At 42.9% G+C, this 26,138-nt stretch overlaps 1 protein-coding gene across 1 annotated transcript; it reads left to right on the forward strand.

Moving 5' to 3' along the window:
* The first annotated feature begins 15 nt into the window (after nt 1-15).
* Nucleotides 16-16,238, forward strand: LOC130291282 (THAP domain-containing protein 5-like). Its single transcript, XM_056539867.1, has 4 exons — nt 16-204; nt 5,530-5,716; nt 10,564-11,544; nt 15,466-16,238. The coding sequence occupies exons 1-4, from the start codon at nt 140-142 to the stop codon at nt 15,604-15,606; spliced, it is 1,374 nt and encodes a 457-aa protein (XP_056395842.1). The 5' UTR covers nt 16-139; the 3' UTR covers nt 15,607-16,238.
* Nucleotides 16,239-26,138: the final 9,900 nt, after the last annotated feature.

Genomic DNA, 26,138 nt, shown 5'->3' on the forward strand with positions numbered 1-26,138 from the left:
GCCCGACGGCGCTGCCCTCGTCCAAGATGGCCGCCTAGCACGGGTTCGCCGTCGCGTAAGTTCCTAGCGTAGCTGAATGACGTCACGGGGGCTACGGGAAAACGTCATTTATTAGAGCAGGAGGACAAGAGCCAGAACGATGCCGAAGAGCTGCGTGGTCCCGGAATGTAGACGAGCGGAGACGGGCAGGGAAAGTTATTATAAGTGAGTGCGGTGGGCGCAGAGGCTGGGGTAAAGGGGGAGTGCTGGGGTATATGTGTGGGGGAGGGGCACGACGTCTTGTTGTTAAGTTAATTGCAAGCGGGGGGCAGCCCCTGGGCACATGGAGTCTACACCCGGAGGGGGTTTCCTATCCAGGGTGCCTCCAGCTGTTGCAAACTACAACTCCCAGCATGCCCGGACAGCCGAAGGATGTCCGGGCATGCTGGGAGTTGTAGTTTTGCAACAGCTGGGAAGCCCCCTGCTTAGGAAATTGGGATAGTTTTATATATATATATATAATAGGATACAGAAAACTATTTTTGTATTTTCCCTTGTTCCTCCTCCCCTATAGACGCATAACTCTTTTATTTTTACATCCACAGACCCATATAAGGGCTTGTTTTTGATGACACTCATTTTACCATAAAGTACTCGGCGTAAAAAAAAAAAAAAAAAAAAAAAAAAAAAAAAAAAAATTGGGGTTTCATTTTTGTTCAGTAAATGTTTAGGGTTAAAGGGGTACTCCAGTGGAAAACCTAATTTTTTTTTTTTTTTTTATCAACTGGTGCCAGAAAGTTAAACAGGTTTGTAAACTGCTTCTATTAAAAAATCTTAATCCTTCCAGTACTTATTAGCTGCTGAATACTACAGAGGAAATGCTTTTCTTTTTGGAGCACAGTGCTTTCTGCTGACATCTCTGTCCATTTTAGGAACTGTCCAGACTAGAAAATAAAATCCCCATAGTAAACATATGGCTGCCCAGGACAGTTCCTAAAATGGACAGAGATGTCAGCAGAGAGCTCTGTGTTCCAAAAAGAAAATAATTTCCTCTGTAGTATTCAGCAGCTAGTAAATACTGGAAGGATTAAGATTTTTAAATAGAAGTAATTTGCAAATCTGTTTAACTTTCTGGCACCAGTTGATTGTTGTTTTTTTAAGTTTTCCACCGGAGTACCTCTTTAAACTTATTCTCTCTTTATTCTGTGTGTCAGTACGGTGAAAATGACCCCCATGTGTTACATGCTTTACTATTATGCTGCATATATATATATATATATATATATATATATATATATATATATATATAGAAAAGAAAAAAAAATAAGTCAAACTGTTCACAAAATAAGTGTTTCATTTTACTGACTACTGGGCCTTATGAGGGCTCATTTATTTATTTTCAAAATTTTATTTATTTATTTTGTGCGCCATGATTCTGTAGCTTTTTTCCGGTACCACTTTTGTGTACATGTGACACTTTGGTATTTTTTTTTATTTATTTTTTCTGTGACATGAGCAAAAAAAATCATAAATTTTGTACTTTCAGGGCACGTTTCCACTTGGCATATACGTAGCGTATTTCACTCTGCGCAAAATCTGCAGCAGCGGGAAATACGCTGCTTATCCCTCGCTCACCATTCACACAGGGATTTCCGGCAGCAGCCCTATGTGTGTAGTGAGTTTTGGAGGTGGAGCAGCGTGTGCCAGTCCCGCTGGCACACGCTGCTCCGCCTCCAAAACTCACTACACACATAGGGCTGCTGCCGGAAATCCCTGTGTGAATGGTGAGCGAGGGATAAGCAGCGTATTTCCCGCTGCTGCTGCAGATTTTGCGCAGCGTGAAATACGCTACGTATATGCCAAGTGGGAATGTGCCCTTACATTGTTTAATGTACAGGATCATTAACATTTTGTTTTATTAGTTTGGACTTTTCCCTCACATGGTGATACCAAATGTGTATGTATATACAGTCATGGCCGTAACTGTTGGCACCCCTGAATTTTTTTCTGTAAATTAAATATTTCTCACAGAAAAGGATTGCAGTAACACATGTTTTGTTATACACATGTTTATTCCCTTTGTCCGTTTTGGAACTAAACCAAAAAAGGGAGGAAAAAAGCAAATTGGACATAATGTCACCAAAGTACAAAAATGGGCTGGACAAAATTAAAGGGGTTGCGCGCTGCCCTGCAGTTCGGAGCTCCGCTCACAGTGTCCGGAAGTTCATTATTCTCAACGCTGTGTGCGGACTTCCGTGTTTGTGGCCGGCCCCTTCGTGACGTCACGCCCGCCCCCTCTACCAAAGTCAATGGGAAGGGGGCGTGACAGCGGTCGCGCCTCTTTCCCATAGACTTTCGTTGAGGGGGCGGGGGAGACGTCACGAGGGGGGCGGGGGAGACGTCACGAGGGGGGCGGGGGAGACGTCACGAGGGGGGCCCGCACACAGCGTTCAGAATAATGAACTTCCAGACGCTGTGAGCGGAGCTCCGAACTGCAGGGCAGCGCACAATCCCTTTAACACCCTTTCAAAATTGTGGAAAAATAAGATAGTTTCAAGCATGGGATGCTCCTTTAAACTCACCTGGAGCAAGTAACAGGTGTGGGCATTATAAAAATCACACCTGAAAGCAGATAAAAAGGAGAGAAGTTAACTTAGTCTTTGCATTGTGTGTCTGTGTGCCACATTAAGCATGGACAACAGAAAGAGGAGACTAGAACTGTCTGAGAACTTGAGAACCAAAATTGTGGAAAATATCAACAATCTCAAGGTTACAAGTCCATCTCCAGATATCTAGATTTGCCTTTGTCCACAGTGTGCAACATTATCAAGTAGTTTACAACCCATGGTGCTGTAGCTAATCTCCCTGGGTGTGGACGGAAGAGAAAAATTGATGAAAGGTGTCAACGCAGGATAGTCCGGATGGTGGATAAGCAGCCCCAAACAAGTTCCAAAGATATTCAAGCTGTCCTGCAGGCTCAGGGAGCATCAGTGTCAGTGCGAACTATCCCTCCACATTTAAATGAAATTAAACACTATGGCAGGAGACCCAGGAAGACCCCACTGCTGACACAGAGACAGAAAACAGCAAGACTACATTTTGCCAAATGAACTTGATTAAGCCAAAATCCTTCTGGGAAAACGTCTTGTGGCAGATGAGACCAAGATAGAGCTTTTTGGCAAAGCACATCATTCTACTGTTTACCAAAAATGGAATGAGGCCTACAAAGAAAAGAACACAGTACCTACAGTGAAATATGGTGGAGGTTCAATGATGTTCTGGGGCTGTTTTGCTGCCTCTGTACGAGGCATCATGAAATCTGAGAATTACCAACAGATTTTGGGTCGCACTGTACAGCCCAGTGTCAAAAAGCTGGGATTGTGCCCGAGATCTTGGGTCTTCTAGCAGGACAATGACCCCAAACATACGTCAAAAAGCCCCCAGAAATGGATGGCAACAAAGCAGCAATGAGTCCAGATCTAAATCCCATTGAACACCTGTGGAGAGATCTTAAAATTACTGTTGGGGAAAAGGCGCCTTCCAATAAGAGACCTGGAGCAGTTTACAAAGGAAGAGTGGTCCAACATTCCGGCTGAGAGGTGTAAGAAGCTTATTGATGGTTATAGGAAGCGACTGATTTCAGTTATTTTTTCCAAAGGGTGTGCAACCAAATATTAAGTTAAAAGGGCACTATCAGGTACAAAAACTTTTGATATGTTGTAATGCATTGAAAACCAATAGGTTTTGCAATTTCTTTCATTAGAAAATTTGCAGTATTTCATACTGACAGCCAAACAACTGCCCCCCGTCCGCTTGGACACTTACTAGTCCTTCTGTGTCCATGAATCATCACCTATGTCATGGACACACTTCCTTGATTGACAGCTGTGAGCGCAGGGCTCAGAGCTGAAAGAAAAATCCTCCCACAGTGAGCTTGTGTCCCGCTACTGTCAGTGAGGACAAGCTGGGAGTTGTAGTGGTGTATATGTGTATGTGTGTGTGTGTGTATATATATAATATATAAAAATTTCCAATACACAAAAAGGAATAAACATGTGTTACTGCAATCCTTTTCTGTGAGAAATACTTCATTTTCTAGAAAAAAATTCAGGAGTGCCAACTTTTACAGCCATGACTCTGTGTGTGTGTGTGTGTTAGATAGATAGAGATATATTTATATTATACATTTTTTCTTTTTAAGTTAACGGAGGCATATAGGAATTGTGATGTGAATGTGGCCTTAGATCTTCAAGCATAAATAATAAATAGTGATTGTATGTAGTCATCAGATTATTAAGCCACAGTCCAGTAGAAATGGCTCCATAATAGATGTGGCACCGAAGGTATGTAAATGGCTCCAGTACAGGTATTAGTCAGCAGGCAAATATGCAGCCATCTATTTTAGATTATACATCCTTATTGATGAATAAAATGTACCTTCTGGTTCTGATAGGGAGTATAGTTAGATTGGTAAGCTGCTATTATTGTTGTTCTTGTGTAATTATAAATATAAATGTTATTAATATAATTACTATTTATAATATATGGCAATATTATATTGTCATATAATTAAACTATAATTGTATTTAATATTTAGAATAATTATACAAGAATAACAATAATGGCTTACCAATAATGTTGTACTCCCCACCAGAACCAGAAGGTGAATTTTATATATCAGTACCATTAAAATATAAGATTAGGGATCCTGATGTTGGTTGCTATTATAGAATATAGAAGGGGGGGGGGGGGAAATCTTATCAAACCTGATACAAAGAAACAGTGGAGCAGTTGCGGATACAAACCAATCAGCTGTCAGCTTTTTAGTGTAAGCTGGAATGTTATTGCTATGGGGAACTGCTCCTCTGCATAAAGTCTGATAAATATTCTCCTAAACTCTGCAGCTCCAATTTTGCTGTCCAGACATACTGAGTTGTAATTTTGCAACAGCTGGAGGCACACTTGCTGGAAAACACTGCTATTAAAGGGGCTGTCCATCAATAGAAAACCAGACCGAATTTCTTTCAAAAAAACAATGACACCCCTGTTTTCAGGTTGTGTTCGGCATTACAACTTGACTAATTTCACTACAATGGAATTGAGCTGCAACACTACACACAACTTGATGACAGGGGTGGCACTGTTTTTGGAAGAAATTGGCTCTGATTTTCTATTCCTGGACAACCCCTTCTAACCTATCAGAAGTTTGTAAAAGTTGTGGGCGCTCACGTGAGCAGTGATAGCCAGAAGATTGGTTATAAAAGACTCATGGCATTTCCTATAGCTCTTCCTGCTGTGTGCCCATCTAGATTGGTTATAAAAGACTCATGGCATTTCCTATAGCTCTTCCTGCTGTGTGCCCATCTAGATTGGTTATAAAAGACTCATGGCATTTCCTATAGCTCTTCCTGCTGTGTGCCCATCTAGATTGGTTATAAAAGACTCATGGCATTTCCTATAGCTCTTCCTGCTGTGTGCCCATCTGTATGACTCTTTCCTGCTCTTTTCTGTTCACGTATTTGATTCTTCCAATTTTCATCTCTCCTCCAGGTTTCCATTACATGACAAAGTGCGTCTCAAACAATGGCTGACCAACATGAACATGGAAAACTTCTTCCCCACCAAAAACCAATATCTATGCAGCAAACACTTCAAGCCGTCTTGTTTCCAGATACGGTGGGGGGTCCGCTACCTCAGACATGACGCTGTGCCCACCAACTTCTCCTCCTCCAGCCCGGTAGGTCTTACTGTCCATGAGTATTGTATGTATATCTTAACACCCATGTCCCCCTAGGACCTTAATGTCTTCTGTATTTGTTATAGAGTGACTGCCCTCATTGGCCCTGATTTAGTGTTGTGTAGGTTTCCTTGTGGGTTTTAACTCACTACAATTTTTCCCACTGTACTCACTAAGGTTTCCCTACATTTTGCACCTTTTTTAATAAAAAAATTTTTAGACACATTGGCACTGATTTACTATTGTAAACTCGACATATTTTGTCAGGTTGTGTGCCAGAATTCTGTCTCATTGTGCCGGAATTATGTTTGCGCTAGAAATTAAAAACCTGACCAACTCTCCATTTTACTGAGGGAACCTGAAAAAGGGGTGTGGCTGTCGATAAACGGGAGCGTGGTCACAGAAAAGGGGAGTGTTCCCAACATTTTCACAAAAACCCAACATATTTACTACAGAAAATACAGAAAAGGTTTTCACGGAAAATGTGGTGGATTAAAGGGAAATGTAAATACCATGGAAAATAAATTGTAGGGAATTAAAGGGTACTCCAGTGGAAAACTTTATTTATTTTTTTTAATGAACTGGTGCCAGAAAGTTAAACAGATTTGTAAATTACTTCTATAAAAAAAAAATCTTAATGCTTCCTGTACTGTTTGCTACAGAGGAAAATCTTTATTTTTTTAATTTAAATGTTTTGTGTTGTCCACAGTGCTCTCTGCTGACACCTGATGCCTGTGTCAGGAACTGTCCAGAGCAGGAGAAAATCCCCATAGCAAACCTATGCTGCTCTGGACAGTTCCTGACATGGACAGAGGTGTCAGCAGAGAGCACTGCGGACAAGACAAAAAAGAAATTCCAAAAGTAAAGAATTTCCTCTGTAGCATACAGCAGCTAAAAAGTACCAAAAGGATTAAAAAATTTTAATAGAAGTAATTTACAAACCTGTTTAACGTTCTGGCACCAGTTAATTTAAATTGTGTGTGTGTGTGTGGATAGATAGATATAGATCACAAGGCTTCATAACAGAAAGTGAAGTGCTGGCACTGCTCTCCCTCTATATTCTCCCTTGAGTAGTCTATATGCGCACTCTAGCTAGCAGCGTGTCTTCATGTGGTGGTGCTCATGTACTACGATAGTGATAAGGTGAATGCAAATCCATATAGTTAAGAAGAAAGTACTGGCAACTCACCACGTTGTAGTAACTTTGTGTTTATTGCTGGGACATGCAGGTAAAGCGGCTTCACGCCACACCGGGAGGCCGAACACTAGTGCGTTAACCGATGACAGCTGTTTCTTTCCGTTCAGGAACTTCAACAGATCTGTTGAAGTTCCTGAACGGAAAGAAACAGCTGTCATCGGTTAACGCACTAGTGTTCGGCCTCCCGGTGTGGCATGAAGCTGCTTTACCTGCATGTCCCAGCAATTAACACGAAGTTACTACAACGTGGTGAGTTGCCTGTACTTTCTTCTTAACTATATATATATGTATGTGTGTGTGTGTGTGTGTGTGTGTGTGTGTGTGTATGTATATATATGTGTGTGTGTATATATATATATATATATATATATATATATATATATATATATATATATATATATATATATATATGTGTGTATATGTATGTATTATGCAAATTTATTTATTTTTTTTTCTCCACCGGAGTACCCCTTAAAACCCACAAAGTAACCTACAATCCACTCTTAGTAAATCAGGGCCATTCTCTGATCTGTTGGGTTTTCCTTCAGCTCAAATCTACTACCTTTTCTGTGGAAATATGTTGGGTTTTTGTGAAAATGTCAGGAACACACCCCTTTTCTGTGACCATGCCCCCGTTTTCTCAACCGCCACGCCCCTTTTTTGGGGTTTTCTTGGTAAAATAGATAGTTGGTCGGGTTTTTCACTTATGGTGCAGACAAATTCTGGCACACAACCAGACAAAATATGTCTCGTCCCTATTTTGGTTTACAATAGTAAATCAGGGCCATTAAACATATAATTTTGCTGGTAGGGCAGGTGTGCCGCGCTCCATTCATTGTCTATGGAGTTGTTAAAATGTACATGTCACCACTCCGTTCATAACAAAGAAGTCTCATCCCTATTTTGGAGATTGTGAGGGATTTTCTGCGCCTATGCCAGTGTTTCCCAACCAGGGTGCCAAAGGCTGTCCTGGCATGCTGGGAGCTGTAGTTTGGCCACAGCTGGAGGCACCCTGGTTGGGAAACACTGGCATAGACGATAAGTTAATTTAACCCATTTATTGCAGTTATCTCCAACCTGTGGCTCCCCCAATTGATGTAAACAATACAACTAGCACCATGGCCAGACAGCCACAGGTTTAAAGACCACTTCTGTATCCTGTCTATTGTATGATGGATCCAAACAGTGACCAATGGGCCTTATTAAATTAAGAAGGACCCCGATGATCTTCTTGTCATTTTGTTGACAAGAATAGTGTTAAATGCTGTTAAATGGTCCCTATCATGTGCAGAAACTTGTTATAGAATGTAGATAATAAAAAATAATTTATATTTGTAATATACATTGGTCAAAAAATATATTTTTGGGTAAAAGAAGGCTCCATTCTTGTTACCACTAGGGGTCTCTCCACTGTCCAGAACACTGTCTTGTCCCTGCAGCTATTGCTGGTCTCTCTGAGGCGTCAGTCATCCTGCTGTGTGAGCCGGGTGCATATCAGTCTCAGTGCACAGGGCAGCCTATTGGCAGCTCTGAGGAGTGTAGAAGGAAGTTCCCACAGAAGACGTGACGGCAAGTGTTGTGCTTGCCCAAGGGAACTCCCCCTCTACTGCATGCAGTGTGAGAAACATAAACAAGGGACTTAAGAGCCTTAGGATAAACAGAATTTAAGCACAGTCGGGATCAGCTAAGAGTAAGCATGGAGCGTTTATTTATTTTATTTATTTTTGTGACAGGTACACTTTAGAGTACCCATCATCAGCTAAACTTTCCCTAATCCCCCTTCCCAGCTGTCCCTGACTCTCAATAACACGCCGTGCGTTTATTTCCTCTTAAAACAGCAGATAAATACCTTATCTTTAGGTATCTTGGCTGCTCACTCTGAGGGCCGTGTGTGAGTGAGGAATGGGGCGTGGCCTGGCAGGCGTGATGTCAGATGAAGCCCTTCTTCCTCCCTTCTTCCTTTACATAGTAACATAGTTCATAAGGTTGAAAAAAGACCAGAGTCCATCAAATTCAACCTATAACCCGAATAAGTCCCTATTGAGTTGAGTTGATCCAGAGGAAGGCAAAAACCCTGATACATGGCATCAGAATAAATCCCTGGATCAACATTCTGTCCCTATAAATCTAGTATACATAACCAGTAATGTTGTTACTCTCCAAAAATGCATCCAGCACCTTTTTGAACTCTATTACAGAGTTCCCCATGACCACCTCCTCTGGCAGAGAATTCCACAGTCTCACTGCTCTTACAGTAAAGAACCCGTTTGTGCTGGTGTAGAAACCTTCTTTCCTCTAGACGTAGAGGATGCCCCCTTGTTATAGATACAGTCCTGGGTATAAATAGATCATGGGAGAGATCTCTGTACGGTCCCTTGATATATTTATACATAGTTATTAGGTCGCCCCTAAGCCTTCTTTTTCTAAACTAAATAACCCTAATTCTGATAATCTTTCTGGGTACTGTAGTCCTCCCATTCCCCGTATTACCCTGGTTGCCCGTCTTTGAGCCCTCTCCAGCTCCACTATATCTTTCTTGTACACTGATGCCCAGTACTGTACACAGTATTCCATGTGTGGTCTGACCAGTACTGTACACAGTATTCTGTGTGTGGTCTGACTAGTGATTTGCACAGTGGTAGAATTATTTCCTTGTCGTGGGCATCTATGCCCCTATTGATGCTCCCCATGATTTTATTAGCACTTGGCAGCAGCTGCCCGACACTGGTCATTACAGCTACATTTACTGTTAACTAAGACTCCTAAGTCCTTTTTCCATGTCAGTCGTCCCAAGCGTTCTCCCATTTCATACATAATCCCAGCCTGGATTTTTCTTCCACATGTGCATTACCTTACATTTATCAGTGTTGACCCTCATCTGCCACTTCCCAGCCCAAACCTCCAACCTATCCAGATCCATTTGTAACAGTGCACTGTCCTCTATAGTGTTTACCGCTTTACAGAGTTTAGTGTCATCTGCAAAGATTGCTACTTTACTATTCAACCCCTCTGCAAGGTCATAAAACTAAAACGAAAACTTCCATATTTATTTATTTTTATTTTTTTATATAGGAAGACCTCAATCAGGCTAGGGAAAGGCAGGGCTGCGCTGCACTGACATCCTCCTCAAGGGGCGGAGCCTTATCATGCTGCCGGCCAGTCAGGAGCGCGCCCTGCTGTGCTGCTGGCACAGTGCTCACTCCCGCCTGTCTGACAGCTGCGCTTAGTATATTTCAGACTCAGCAGCCAGGCCGGTGTGGCCAAAATTTCAAACCTAAAAAACACATGAAAGTATTTTTTTTTTTTTTTTATAGAATCAAATTACAAAATTAATCTAAATTTTAAACTATAAAATATTTAAAAAAAATCTTTTGATGACAGGTACTCTTTAAATATTGAACCTCTGATTTAGCTTATCAGCGAATAGAGGCTGAAACCCCCCCCCCCCCCCCCTTCTCCTTGTGTCCATTCTCTAATGGCCGTGATTATGAAAACTATAAGGAAGGACTTTATAAACAAAGTTTATTAGAAGCAGTGTTGCTTTCCATTATACATTAGATACGTTTTCTTTTCAATTAAGTATATTAGAAAACTGCTGCATGAGTTGTAACTCTATAAATGATCATTATTCATCCCTTTTGTATTACAGAGTAAAGGACAAGTGACGAAGTCCAGAACACTGAACGCCGTGCAGAATGTAGGTTCTGAAGTCTGCATGTCCACAGTCCCACCTTTCGTTATTGGCAATGGCCAGGTTCTTCCAGACACTCTGACGATTGCACTGGATCCAAATTCATCCACCGGTCAGATAGCCATAGACGGAGCCGAACTTGTGGTGAAAAATACAGACCCCACTGCACTCATGGGAGCAGTGAATATTCTGCCACTGGTTCACTTTGTTGAGTCCTTTGATGGGTTGTCCTTGGCTCTGGCACCATCTCAAGGCTTCCAGTCTTTAGCTTTACCTATTGTGTCGGGAGAACACCAGATACAGCCGATCCCTTTGGTGGAACAAGTTGGCTTCCTGTCTGAAGAACACATCGCAACGACAACATTACAGCACAACTATTATGGTGGTCAAGTTTTACAGTCTGTTGGAGAGGCAGTCCCTGCAGTCATTGAGATAGCCGGCGTGTCTGATCCCGGTGCTTTGGTCATGGAGAACATCTCAATCGAGCCCTTTTTTGAAGCAGGGTTACCCACGCCACCCCCCGTCACGATGAGCTCCGAGGATGTGATGTCCTATTTAGAAACTATGCAGACCGCCACGCTTGTTCCTGTAATGTCGTCTGGTCCTCTGCCACCCATGATACCTTCGCAAGAGACCATATTGTCAAGCTCTACAGACAGGCCCATAGCTTCCACTGTTCCCATCGTGTCAAAACGCAACACTGAGGCATCATCGGCTGATGGGCCACAAGTGATCAGCCTGGAACCGTCAGACGGTGTCACCGAGACGTTGTCAACCGCTCAGCTGGTGTCTGTCGTGATGAACTTGCAGAAGAAAGTATCGTCTCTTCAGCAGCGGCACCAGAAGCACTGCTCCAAGCTGGAGGTCATGGAAGGGGTTGTGGACCAGCTGAAAAATGAGAATTTGATAGCAGATGACAAGGTGAACTTTATGGAACTGGTAAGTGTGTAGCTCATAAAGGAGGGACTTTTTAAACAAGACATGTCGGCAGGCCCAGGCTACAATCTAACTTACTGTTTCCCAAACAGGGTGCCTCCAGATGTTGCAAAACTACAACTCCGGGCATGCTGGGAGTTGTAGTTTTGCAACACCTGGAGGCATCCTGTTTGGGGAAACACTGATCTAACTTGTATGACGGCCTAACTTGTCTGTCCTCTGACAGAAGAGAAGGATTGGGAATTGATTTTCAACAGCCTGACCCTTTTATTTTCAGAGATAAGCCACCGCCAGGGGAGTCTGATACATACGCTTAGGCTGCATTCACATCACGGTTCTAGGATCTGGCAGGAGTACTCGATAACCAGCTCATGCCCTATCCATGTGGGACTGTGCCGCTCCCAATTTAGTTCACTGAGCTGGCTAGTGGCCTGCTGCATTTTCTACAAAGTCTGATACGGCCCAAAAATGAGCCAACCGGGGGCACTAGCTGACTCTGTCCTGGCTCATTGAAATGAATGGGGTGTGCACGGGTCCGGCAGGGATACAGCAGGTTTTCAGTCTCCTGCCTGATCCGGCTGCCTTAATCCCGAATTGTGATGTGAATGCAGCCTTAGGGTACGTTCACACGTGCGGATTTACAGCATATTTTAGGCTGCAGATCCGTCGCTGAAGGACCTCTGTATGGTGCCCTTAAATGTGCCTGCTTGGAGCGTCAATACACCGCTCCGAGCAGACACACTATGTGCGAGTTGCCGCACATGCGCGGTGTACTCGCACACATCGCGGCCGCTTCCCCTGCTCAATGAGCTAGGCCGAGAGCTGCTGTGATGTGCGAGTACACTGCGCATGCGCGCGGCGACTTGCACATTGCAGTGTGTCTGCTCGTAGCGGCGTATTGCTGCTCCGAGCAGGCACATATAAAGGCAGCATATAGGAAGTCCTTCAGCGGCGGATCCGCAGCGAAATACGCTGCAAACATCCTCACGTCTAAACGTACCCTTAGGGTGGGTTCACACCACATTTTTCAAGTATGTTTCCCGTATACGTTTTCATTATTGAAAACCAAATTTATCCGGTTGCGTACGGTTTGCTTGTTATACTGTTTTTCTCCCGTACTCAAAACCGTGGTTGACAACAGTTTTGTCTCCGATTTATAAACCATACTGCAACTGCATGTTTTTTTAACATGGACGTCTATGGGAAACGCACATGTATACGGTTCCATACGGGAAACAGTATACGGTTTTTACTTTGCACATGTATCCTAAAGTCCCCAAGACACCTACCATTAAAAATGGATAACATTTTCAAAAACTTTTTTTTTTTTTTTTTTATAAAAACGGACGGAACTGTATGCACTTTTAAAAACAGTATACGGTTTAAAAACTCATACGGTTTACTTTTTTCCATACTGTTCATCCGTTTTTTTTGTCATACGGTTTTCCTTAGATAAACGGATTGAAAACAGTATGGCAAAAACGTGATGTGAACCCAGCCTTCTTTTTATTTATTTTTTTTCTCCTCCTTTCAGAATACATAAGATTTACTAGCATTTGTGTACTGAGGGGCCACCTTATGGTTTTTGTCCAGATTTAGTAATCGAAATTAAGGCTGTGTTCACATCACGTTTTTTTTGCATTTGTCGACTTGATGCGATTCTATCCTTGAACATGATATGTAGACTTATTTATTGACTTTTGCTAACAAATCCTATACAACACACGTACCCGTTGTGGTCCATTTACGTTTTTACCCAATTTTGTGTCTGATAGAAAAAAAATCACGGTTGACCACGATTTTTTGTATCCTGATTTTAAAAAAATGGATTTCAATTGTTATGCGTTTTTCTTAACGTTGTCAATGTAAATCTTACAGTGACGTGTCACACGTTTTCATCCAAAATTAATGCAATCTACAAAAAAGTGTGAAAACCATGGGGGAGATTTATCAAAACCTGTACTAAGGAAAAGTTGCTAAGTTGCCCATAGCAACCAATCAGATCACTTCTTTCAATTTTCGGAGGCCTTGTTAAAAATTAAAGAAGTGATCTGATTGGTTACTAAGGCCAACTGCGCAACTTTTTCCTTTTGGACAGGTTTTGATAAATCTCCCCCCATATGTCAGACAGATGCAATTTTTAGAAGTTTATTTATTTTTATTTTTTTCTTCTGTTTTTATAAGCATAAGTTTTCATACGATTTTAGGCCATCAACTTTCATCAATACATTTGAGTGCCAAAATGGTGATGTGAATGCGGCATAATTCGAAGACCGTGTAAACTAAGACTGTGGCAGATTTATCAATGCAGTTCATGCTGTATCGTACATCTGATTTTAGACCAGGGTTTCCCAACCAGGATGCCACCAGCTGTTGTAAACTACAACTCCCAGCATGCCCAGACAGCCAAATGTCTAGTCTACATTTTGGCTAGCTATTAGTTGGGTTAAAAAAATGTGTGCCTAAATATGTGTGCCTTTTTGACGTGTCAAAGACTCCTCATTTGCTCACATGCTTCTCTGCTTTATAATATTTATTCACATAGCACCAATAAATTCCACAGCACTTTACAAATAGATTGGGCACAGTGCAAGAAGTATCTAAAATACATAGTAAAAAGAAACATAGCCAGCACAACTACCTGCACGCTGCAGTGGCAAATACAAAGTATACAAAATAGAAGCTTGCAGCAGCACTCTTAGTCAAAAAATGGAGGCTCTTAGCGCACTTTTTGATCAAAACGCGTCCCCCCACCCGATGGTGGCCTCATTTCGGATGGTACCCTAACACACATTTCACTCACCTGCTGGGCATATAGCCTCTGACTGGGTGACATGCTGGATCCACTATATCAATTTAAAAAACCTCACAGCAGCGTGCACCCGTGTATCAGGCAGTTGTGCTGGCTATGTTTCTTTTTGTTTTTGCTGTGCAATTTAGGGGGAGTGGTACCCTCTGTAGCCGTGCACCCCTCCCCTTTTTCACAGGAGGTTTTTTAAATTGATAGTGGTTCCAGCATGTCACCCAGTCAGAGGCCATATGCCCAGCAGAGGTCAGTGGCATGAGTTTTAAGGTCCCATCCGAAATGAGGCCACCTCTGCGTGGTGGATGGGGGACATGTTTTGATCAAAAAGTGTGCCAAGAGCCTGCCTCTTTTTTTTTTTTTTTTTTTTTTTCTCTTTACCAAGAGTGCTGCTGCAACCTTCTTTTTTTTGTATACTAAAATACATAGTTAATGGTGTTAAACATGTGGCTTTTTTTTTTTTTTTTCTATCAACTGGTGCCAGAAAGTTAAACAAATTTGTAAATTACTTCTAATAAAAAATCCAGTACTTATTAGCTGCTATATGCTACAGAGGAAATTCTTTTCTTTTTGGAACACAGAGCTCTCTGCTGACATCATGACCACAGTGCTCTCTGCTGACATCTCTGTCCATCTTAGGAACTGTCCAGAGTAGGAGAAAATAGCCATAGCAAACATATGCTGATCTGGACAGTTCCTAAAATGGACAGAGATGTCAGCAGAGAGCACTGTGTTCCAAAAAGAAAATTTCCACTGTAGTATTCAGCAGCTAATAAGAACTGGAAGTATTAAGATTTTTTAATAGAAGTAATTACGTATCTGTTTAACTTTCTGGCACCAGTTGGTTTAAAAAAAAAAAAAATCCACCGGAGTGCCCCTTTAAAATCTTGCTCATTTGCAATAGTAAACATGACTACTGTATGTGTCGGGAAATGTAGCCGTAATTCCTGTTTCAGACCTGCACTGCTAAAAATAGATACAACATACTTTAAAATGGGGGGAGCCTGTAAAATACATGGGGGAGTCAGATCAGTTTTTAGTCCTGGCTAATAGAGAAGGGTAACCTCCCGCGTGGTATATCACCTAATTCTGTGTTTTATGCTTTATTTTTTTTTTTTTAGGCCTGTCTGAACGCCGCCCCTGTACAGACTGAAGAAACTGAGACAATCGCAATTGTCTGTGAAGACGCGGACCGAACCTTGCTGTACGCTCTGCCCCTCCAGGGCGAAAACCGGACAATCCTTCACGTAACCAAGCAGTGACTGGATGTTCCCATTTAAGCTTCCGCCATAAGTCAGTTCATTAGATCTCCAGCCTGTGTACTGGCGGGAGGACCCATCTTATCATAAGGAAATGATGTATAGGGTTTTTCATTTAAGAATTCTATTTATATACCCTTTTTTTTTTTTTTTTTTTGCACTGATTTGTCCCCATAAACCGGTGATACAGGGAGGGGAGGTGATGCTGGATGTTATGTCTGTGGATGCTTCAATAGGAGGCTCTTCTGCTTTGGAGAACTTCCCGCTACTGGTGGCGGCGCTTGCAGTGCGCGCGCACAGCGTTTGGAACTAAATGTTCCGAACGCTGGCCAGTGGTGTATCCCTTTAAGAGGCAACCCCAGGAGCCAAGATCCCCCACAATCCCAAAAAAATGAAGACGTCACAGCAATATAGTAAAAATTTACAGGTACACGTACCGCTTAAAGGATTTGGCTTTTATGTCATTGCCTCTAAAGTATTATGTAAGGATGAGGCCTAATGGCTTTTTCGGACATGGAGGCTGGGTTCACATCTTGTAACAAGGACTACACTATGTGAGTCAGCCATACACTGCTGTTTTGCTGCAAAACTGCACAGCCGTTAATGCAGTGTTTCCCAACTGGGGTGCCTCCAGCTGTTGCAAAACTACAACTCCCAGCATGCCCGGACAGCCAAAGGCTGTCCGGGCATGCTGGGAGTTGTAGTTTTGCAACAGCTGGAGGCACCCTGGTTGGGAAACCCCTCATTGAAGAAGCCCTTGGCTGTCCAGGCATGCTGGGAGTTGTAGTTTTGCAACAGCTGGAGGCACCCTGGTTGGGAAACACCTCATTGAAGAAGCCCTTGGCTGTCCAGGCATGCTGGGAGTTGTAGTTTTGCAACAGCTGGAGGCACCCTGGTTGGGAAACACTGCATTAAAGAAGCCCTCTGGGATTTTTTTTTTTTTTTTTTTTTTTGCCTTCAAAGCGCACTATAGGCTATTAGAGAATAATGTAGAGGTTTTTCTGTATGCTTTGTTTACCTTTTTTTAGGTGACATGGTAGGCATGACATTGGTTCTGTGTTATAGTTTCCTGGTGGTCTGTATGCTGGTCACGTGACCCAGTTACAGTAATAAAACAAATGTTTGCAGCTGTGCTTATCAGCATGATGTGGGCGAAAGAAAAAAAAAAAATAAAAACCCTGGAGTGCTTCTTTAATTTGCAAAATGAGTGTAGCCAGAATACATTCAAAAGACACAAAGACTAGCATGGCAGCACGGTTCCACTTGCAATACAGCGGCAGCATATGGACCTGGCATAATTTTGGCATTCTGTAGGTTCTGGTTTGGGTAATAGAGGTGAGTGAGGATGGAGTATAGGCAGATGTTACTGCTGTTGTTCTATTGTTTCAGTTACATTTTACTCACTGTTGATCACGTAAAGTTCCAGAAGTTTCTTAACCTATTAACCCTATTAAAGGTTTGATTTAATTTTGAAGAATTATTGGTAGAGTATAGCTCGGGTTCTGCAGTTTATGGTTCATGATGTGCCACCATTTTATAATATATATATATATATATATATGTATATATGTGTATATATGTGTATGTGTATATATATATATATATATATATATGTGTATATGTGTATATGTATATATGTATATGTATATATATATATGTGTATGTATGTATATATATGTATATATATGTATATGTATATGTGTTCTCTACTCCAAAGGATAGGTGATAAGATGCCTGAACAAACGCTGGGTTCCTGTGGCAGTGACGTCACTCTACGCCCCCTCTGTTCATGTCTATGGAAGGGGGTGTGGTGTGACGTCATGAGGGGCGTGGCCGTGACATCACTATCACGGCCTCCGTTTCTGAGCATTCTGAACAAAATGTTCAGAACGCTGGAGCCCCAGAGTACCCCTTTTAAGGTTTGGTGTAGGTAGAAGCATGCTGTATGGGTATAGGATGGGAGGTTTCTGTGTCAGATCCTCTGCTGCATACCTGCAGGTGCTGGTTTATTTTCCAAGATATTTACACTTATTACACATTTCAGATCTGCAAATCACAGTAAATTAACACTTATAGGGAAGTTCCCACAGGGTCTACACAATGCAGGTTTTCTGCAGCATTTCCTTGCGAAAATTAGAGTAGAAAATCTGCAGCATAGCCGCCCTCTGTGCATATATGCTTAAAGCATTACCACCATTGAAAACTACTTTGACTTATCGATCAGACATATGGGGTTATCCAGGAAGAGGAAAAACAGAACACTTTTTTTTTTTGCTTCCCCCCCCCCCCAATAAAACAGCACCACACCTGTCTTCAGGTTGTGTGTGGTATTGCAGCTCTGTTCTTTTCAAAGTGAATACAGCCTGGCCATAATAACACCCGAGGACATGTGTGGCATGGCGCTGTTTTAGGGAGAAATTGGCTCTGGTTTTTGGTCGTGCACAACCCCTTTACCACATAAGTATCTTGGAGAGTAGATGCACCTTCCAAGACCCTAAAGGTACTCCTTTTAAAGGAAAATACAGTACCCGTACAGCAAAAAGGATGGGCATTGAAAAAGTGGATTAAAGAGCTTCCCATCCTTAAAGGGGTATTCGGGCCATCTTATCCCTGCGGAACCCCTCCGAGATTTGTGCAGCACCCACATTCTGTGTAGGGCTGCTGCTCCTGTCTTGGAAACCTCTGAGTTTCTGGGACTGGAGACGTGACACCCCTTCATTCATGTCTATGGGAGGCGGCATGACGGGCGAGTCATGCTATCATTCACTTGTGTGAGTCCTTGGACAGTCCGCAATAGTGTAAGATCTGCAGACTGCCAGTGGACCCATTGAAATGAATGGTAACATAACTCGCAGCATCGTTCCCATAGCGTGTGAACGTACCCTAAAAGATTTTGCATAGTTGTTATCTTTGAGAAGACTACTTTTCAACACAGTTTGCGGTGACCTTTTCAAATCAGTTTCACTTTTAAAAAAAAAAAAAATTTTCACCTGGCTGTGCCCTATAGCTCCTTGTAGTTCTGATTTGCAATACCCATCATCCTGTTGCATGGTCCATATCTCTTAAGTGTGAACCATGTGATAAAACATGGACACCCAAGGTTTTTTTGTTTTTTTTCCAGACTCTTTATTGGGCAGTGACCTCATGTGGATAAGACCCTCTAGGAGTATTAGCGACCACTCCGGGCAGATAACCACTGTTAGCTTCTATCCTTCCTCTTCTATAGGCCTCCCATCCTGTAGACCTGATTTTTAGGCTAGGTTCACACTTGCTTCAGAGCCCTCTCGCAGGTTGCATTTATTTTGCAAAAAAAAACCTGCAAGGAGTGAGTGAAAAAAAAAAAAATTATATATATATATTATACACACACACACACCAGGGGAAAACCTGACAGACCCAATTTACATCAAAGGTATTTCCTGTAATCTTTCCAGCTCTGTTCTGTTATCCCAAATAAAGTGTGTGATTTTAGGCCCTGAACAGATTCCCAGCGCAAGTGTGGACCCGACCTTAGAGTAGAAACTTGCTATAAATATTTATTAATTTTAACTATATTATATATGAAGTTCTCCATTTTTCTGATACATGGTTCCAAGTACCCTATTTCCCTTTACACCTCCACAGAGGCAAATGAGAACATTCTGGCTGCCTGCAGCCACCTGTAGGGGGAGCTTTGGAGCCGATTGCGTACAAATGCAGTGAAATCTGTATAAAGCAAACACGAAGGCTCTGATCACACTACTGTCAGAGGTTTGGAAGCTCCATTGGTAGTTTTTTCAGATTAGCACAGTGTTTCCCAACCAGTGTGCTTCCAACTGTTGCGAAACTACAACTCCCAGCATGCCCGGACAGCCAACGGCTGTCCGGGCATGCTGGGAGTTGTAGTTTTGCAACAGCTGGATGTACACTAGTTGGGAAACACTGTAGAAGCATGTAATGCCATTTTTCTGGTCAATAGACAACATTGAAAAAAAAAAAGTGACTCCATTATTGTTGAGCACTCCTTGATTTTCATTTTTTCAAAGAGTTTTATGGTAGTGTGAACAGAGTCTTATACAGCAAGCTGTCCCTTGAGAATTTGGAGTTGCGTAACACAAAAATGGAGCACCAGATCCAAAAAGATTGTCAATAGAGACTTTTTTCCAAATTTTTTTTCCTTCTTTTGACTTATTTTAAAAACTGTGTTCAAAGGCTATGGTTTGTTTTGCTTTCCTCGTCTGTTGCGCCCCCCCCCCCCCCAACCCACTGAACTAGCCAAAAATGAATAAATAAAAATAAGTCAGGGGTTGTAGCATTACCCGCTGCTCCAGAGAAAAAAAAAAATCTGTCTGCTTGCCAAGAATTGAAAAAAAAAAGATTTCATGATTTTCCGTGAGTGAATTTGCTAAAATTTTTGCCAATCCAATCTGAAACCACTTCAAATTAGGTTGACCCCATAAGGGTAAGACCACGCACGTTTTCCTGCAAATTCGCATCCGAGTTACATGCGAATTTTGGTGTGGATTCACAGCTAACTTCTCTCCTGCTTTGATGAAATATGTAGTTTAAAAAATTCCATAAAAAAAAAAATTAAAAAAATCATCAACAAGTTGTTGCGAATTTTATAGTCCATAACTCTGCCTACGGAGACTTGGTACCTTCATCCACTGCACATTTTATTTGCGCAAATGCATTGATAAAATCTGCACCCGTTTGCATCCCGTGTGGCTGGAGCAATGTTAGTAACAGTAATAATAATAATGATGATATAAAACTGGATGTTGCTTAAAATTGTTGTCAATTGATACTTTTTGTCTGTACCAAAAAGAGAGATTTTGGATTTAGTAATATGAGCACCTTTTTATAATTATTAATGTTTTTGTTTTAAATTTTTTTGGGGGTTTAGAGATTGAATTTTGATTTATGTGCAATACTACTTGAGCTTCTGGAAACTTGAATCTTTGTTAAATGAGATAAAATAAAAATTTTCCTTTTATGGAATTGGGTATTTTTGTCATTTTTTTTATTTCTTTTTGCCGTGTGTTAAATCTTAATGTTCACAATATATTGTACAGTGCGTCTGAAGAACTTGGCCTGGCAGTTGCCTTCCCTGGCCTACCAATGGTTTCTATTTCCTGGTTACCCCCAGGACTTATGGAAGGTCAGAATGCGATGGTCGTTCCCGAGGCATGCATTGTATAATACAAGCATGTGTAGAGAGCAGAAAAAAGACAAGAACAAACTTGTAACTCCCCATTAGATGACTGAACTGGAGACCGTGATATGCTAAATCTAATGCATAAAAAAGCCAAGATAGGGCAAACAAGACAACAGAAGAAAATCCTGAGGGCCTTCTTTATCCAGCAGGCTATCACTGGCCTGAACTGACAAGGAGACTGAACTTAGGCCTTACTAGCTGTATGGTGTTTATTAAAGGAGTACTCTGCTGCTCAGAGTTTGGAACAAACTGTTCCGAACGCTGGAGCCATCAGCTCGTGACTTCATAGACCTGCCCCCTCATGACTTCACGCCCCGCCCCCTCAATACGGCTGTCACGCCCCTCCCATAGACATGCATTGAGGGGGGTGGGGCGTGATGCCATGTGGGGCGGGGCTATGACGTCACAAGACGCCGGCTCCAGCTGAACAGCGTAGTACCTGAAAATGCTGTGCCCACATGTTAGCTTGGGTGTTTCCTATTGACTCCCAGCTAACATCTGGCTGTGGTGGTTTTTGCCCCCCAAAAATGCCTTTGTGTGAACATGCCTTGACCCCTTGAGACTCGGGCCTTTTTATTTTTCATAGTTGCACTTTCGTTTTTTCTTCTCCCCTTCTAAAAATCATAACTCTTTCAGTTTTCCACCTACAGACCCATATGAGGGCTTCTTTTTTTGTGCCACCAATTTTACTTTGTATTACCGTCAATGATTTCACCACACAATCTATGGCGAAACCAGAAAAAAAATTTGTGATGCAAAATTGAAAAAAACAAAAAAAACAAACACCATTTTTGTAACTTGGGGGCTTCCAATTCTACGCAGTGCACTTTTCTGTAAAAATATATATTCTGTAGAGTCTGGAGGGAGGGGCTTCTTAGTGACAGCCTGTATTGGGGTACTTTTCATACGAGCGGATTTTCGCAGTGGATTTTGCTGTGGATCCGCTGGTGAAGGCCCGCTCTATGCTGTCTTTACATGTGTCTGCTCGTAGCGACAACATGCCGCTACGAGCAGACACACTGCGATGTGCGAGTCGCAGTATACTCGCACATCGCGGGAGCTCTCTGCCTAGCTCAGAGCAGGGAGAGTGGCCGCGATGTGCGAGTACGCCGTGCACATCGCTGCAGTGTGTCTGCTCGTTGCGGCGTATCGCCGCTATGAGCAGACACATGTAAAGACAGCATAGAGCGGGCCTTCACCAGCGGATCCGCTACGTAAAATATGCTGTAAATCCAATCGTGTGAATGTACCCTAAGGGTTTATGCGTGAGCTGTCAGTCCTTGAGTGGGACTTTACTCCAGACTCATAGGGACAGGATTTACCTCCTTATTTCCCACACCCCTATGTAGTCAGCTGCTCTATTCTACAATATGGTGATGAAACCTTTTAATCAGTAATTGTAAATTTCAGAAATAATTTCCAGTTTTGTAAATGAGCGGAGAGGAAACATTTTCCATTATGTTAATAATTAAAATTTCCCTAAAAGCCTTTGTAATTGTTATATGAAACCAAGCACCGGCGCTCGTGTCCCCTAATCCTTCTCTCTGCCGCTTCTGCCTGGGAACCCTCCTGCTTTTATATGCGGTTTTGTAAGCACCTCACGTCCCGAGTTACCTATGCTTGACATCTGGAAAATGCATCCTATCATCTCTGTGTCCTACACTCAATGCTTTAGCTTTTTTCCAATATGTAGTAATTACATTTTATTGTGTCAAACAGTGTATGAAGCTTCACGCGGGATATGACAGAGGCGGATAAGTTAGGAGTGTGGAATTCAATACCAGATTGCTCACACAGATCTTTTTTTGCATCAACACAAGGGCAACGTGGTCTGAGTGCCATTATTTCGCAATGATGGTCTAATGCAGTGGTCTCCAACCTGCGGACCTCCAGATGTTGCAAAACTACAACTCCCATCATGCCCGGACAGCCAACGACTGTCCGGGCATGCTGGGAGTTGTAGTTTTGCAACATTTGGAGGTCCACAAGTTGAAGATCAATGGTCTAATGGATAGCCCTGGCACAGAGTCACATATACTTGGACAGCTACAGCTTTAGGGTACGTTCACACGGGCTGATTTTTTTTATTTTTATTTTATTTTTTTTGCGGGTTTCCCTCTGCGTATTTGAAAGGGGACGGGCTTTTCTCGGTTGTCCGCGGCGGAATTTACCCTGCGGAAAACCCGCCGCAGTCCCTACTGACTTCAATGGATTTTGCGGCGGCGAAGAGCCTACCCCCTTTCAAATACGCAGCGGGAAACCCGCAAAAAATCTGTCCGTGTGAACATACCCTTAGGGTACGTTCCCACTAGAGATGAGCAAATTTACAGTAAATTCGATTCGTCACGAACTTCTCGGCTCGGCAGTTGATGACTTATCCTGCATAAATTAGTTCAGCTTTCAGGTGCTCCCGTGGGCTGGAAAAGGTGGATACAGTCCTAGGAGACTCTTTCCTAGGAATGTATCCACCTTTTCCAGCCCACCGGAACACCTGAAGGCTGAACTAATTTATGCAGGATAAGTCATCACCTGCCGAGCCGAGAAGTTCGTGACAAATCAAATTTACTGTAAATTCGCTCATCTCTAGTTCCCACCTGCCGTATTTTGCTGCATATTTGCTGCTGCGTATTTTATTTCCCATTGAGGTCAATGGATAGGAAAATACGCAGCAGCAAAATACGCCAGGTGGGAACATACCCTTACACTGGCTCAGAGTTGTAAAATTGCAAGAGCAACCAGTCAGGATTCCTGGCTTAGGGAAAGTTGGGTGATCCACAGGGCTGACCATATGAAACTAGCATATCGAGGTTATGCTTAATGGCTTTATCCAGGGTAACTGATGACAACACCTCAAGAGGAACCAGTCTGGAACTCTGGCTTAGGGAAAGTTGTGTGATTCGCGATGCTGACCATATGAAACTAGCAAACCATGGTTATCCTTGCAGCAAAAAATAAGGCTTCTATATGTTACTTACTAGGTCAGGCAGATGCTTTACTTGCCTTTTTTTTTTTTTTTTTTTTTTTTGTCTAGCTTCTGAATTTGGCTCACAAATCCCTCAGTTCTGCTGCTCACTCATTTTGACATCCACTGCTCAGGTAGGGGCTTGTCCGAGGCAAGCACTAAGCCCGCCCGCCCGCCCTTATTCTCCATGCATTCACTTCCTCCCTGAGTCTGCTGTGCTTTGCTCAGTCTCTTTATCCAATCCAATATTTTTTTTCATGCTGCAGACTGATAGGACAGGAATAAGGAGTGCTAGTCCGGCCCTCACTTACTGGACTTTGCCCCTGCCTGTGCTTCAGATGATGCTTCAGCCGGACAGGATTATGTTCTGGATGGTATGGAGACCCCCTGATGGTCTTTTTTTATTTATAAGCCATGATTTCTATAAAAAGAAAACAACATATAGAAAGGTTTTTATTTATTTATTTTTTGCCAAGATGTAAAACATATTTTTGACAGTGCCTATTTAATGGTTCTTTTATATTAAGAATAACAGGGGAGATTTATTAAAACCAGTACAGCGGAAAAGTTGTCCATAGCAACCAATCAGATCGCTTCTTTCATTTTTCAAAGGCCCTGTTAAAAATGAAAGAAGCGATCTGATTGGTTGCTATGGGCAACTCAGCAACTTTTCCTCTAGACAGGTTTTGATAAATCTCCCCCAATCATGTTTTGCCTCCAAACCGGATGCTTTCTTAGATTCATACTTGAGGGACATTTATCAAAGCTTGTATAGAAGAGTGGGGCCGTTTCCCATAGCGACCAATCAGATCGCTTCTTTCATTTTCCAGAGGCCTTGTTAAAAATGAAAGCAGCAATCTGGTTGCTATGGGCAACAGCACCACTCTTCCACTACACAGGTTTTGATAAATCTCTCCCAATAAGTTCAAACAAAGGGTGTCCGGGCATGCTGGGAGTTGTAGTTTTGCAACAGCTGGAGACACACTGTTTGGAAAAAAAAGAAAAAAAAAACACTGTTTTAGAGTAATTGATTCTATACTTCTTACTCCTATATGCACAACTTACAGGTATGGCCCTTATCTTCAATACAAGATGTATTCCAGGATGGTGCCATGGATGAACTATGAGGTGACAATGCAGTGTTTCCCAACCAGGGTGCCACCAGCTGTTGCAAAACTACAACTCCCAGCATGCCCGGACAGCCTTCGGCAGTGTTTCCCAATGCAGTGTTTCCCAACCAGGGTGCCTCCAGCTGTTGCAAAACTACAACTCCCAGCATGCCCGGACAGCCTTCGGCAGTGTTTCCCAATGCAGTGTTTCCCAACCAGGGTGCCTCCAGCTGTTGCAAAACTACAACTCCCAGCATGCTCGGACAGCCTTCGGCAGTGTTTCTCAATGCACTGTTTCCCAACCAGGGTGCCTCCAGCTGCTGCAAAACTACAACTCCCAGCATGCCCGGACAGCCTTCGGTAGTGTTTCCCAATGCAGTGTTTCCCAACCAGGGTGCCTCCAGCTGTTGCAAAACTACAACTCCCAGCATGCTCGGACAGCCTTCGGCAGTGTTTCTCAATGCACTGTTTCCCAACCAGGGTGCCTCCAGCTGCTGCAAAACTACAACTCCCAGCATGCCCAGACAGCCTTCGGTAGTGTTTCCCAATGCAGTGTTTCCCAACCAGGGTGCCTCCAGCTGTTGCAAAACTACAACTCCCAGCATGCTCGGACAGCCTTCGGCAGTGTTTCCCAATGCAGTGTTTCCCAACCAGGGTGCCTCCAGCTGCTGCAAAACTACAACTCCCAGCATGCCCGGACAGCCTTCGGCAGTGTTTCCCAATGCAGTGTTTCCCAACCAGGGTGCCTCCAGCTGTTGCAAAACTACAACTCCCAGCATGCCCGGACAGCCTTCGGCAGTGTTTCCCAATGCAGTGTTTCCCAACCAGGGTGCCTCCAGCTGTTGCAAAACTACAACTCCCAGCATGCTCGGACAGCCTTCGGCAGTGTTTCTCAATGCACTGTTTCCCAACCAGGGTGCCTCCAGCTGCTGCAAAACTACAACTCCCAGCATGCCCGGACAGCCTTCGGTAGTGTTTCCCAATGCAGTGTTTCCCAACCAGGGTGCCTCCAGCTGTTGCAAAACTACAACTCCCAGCATGCTCGGACAGCCTTCGGCAGTGTTTCTCAATGCACTGTTTCCCAACCAGGGTGCCTCCAGCTGCTGCAAAACTACAACTCCCAGCATGCCCAGACAGCCTTCGGTAGTGTTTCCCAATGCAGTGTTTCCCAACCAGGGTGCCTCCAGCTGTTGCAAAACTACAAGTCCCAGCATGCTCGGACAGCCTTCGGCAGTGTTTCCCAATGCAGTGTTTCCCAACCAGGGTG

This window comes from Hyla sarda, chromosome 9 (assembly GCF_029499605.1).
Source record: "Hyla sarda isolate aHylSar1 chromosome 9, aHylSar1.hap1, whole genome shotgun sequence".
Taxonomy (NCBI): domain Eukaryota; kingdom Metazoa; phylum Chordata; class Amphibia; order Anura; family Hylidae; genus Hyla; species Hyla sarda.

Bases quoted from the DNA above. Each gene is read 5' to 3' on its own strand.
- LOC130291282 (XM_056539867.1), top strand. From the start codon at position 140: ATGCCGAAGAGCTGCGTGGTCCCGGAATGTAGACGAGCGGAGACGGGC. The intron at 205-5,529 runs GTGAGTGCGGTG...TCTCTCCTCCAG, and splicing joins GGCAGGGAAAGTTATTATAA to GTTTCCATTACATGACAAAG. The intron at 5,717-10,563 runs GTAGGTCTTACT...TTTGTATTACAG, and splicing joins ACTTCTCCTCCTCCAGCCCG to AGTAAAGGACAAGTGACGAA.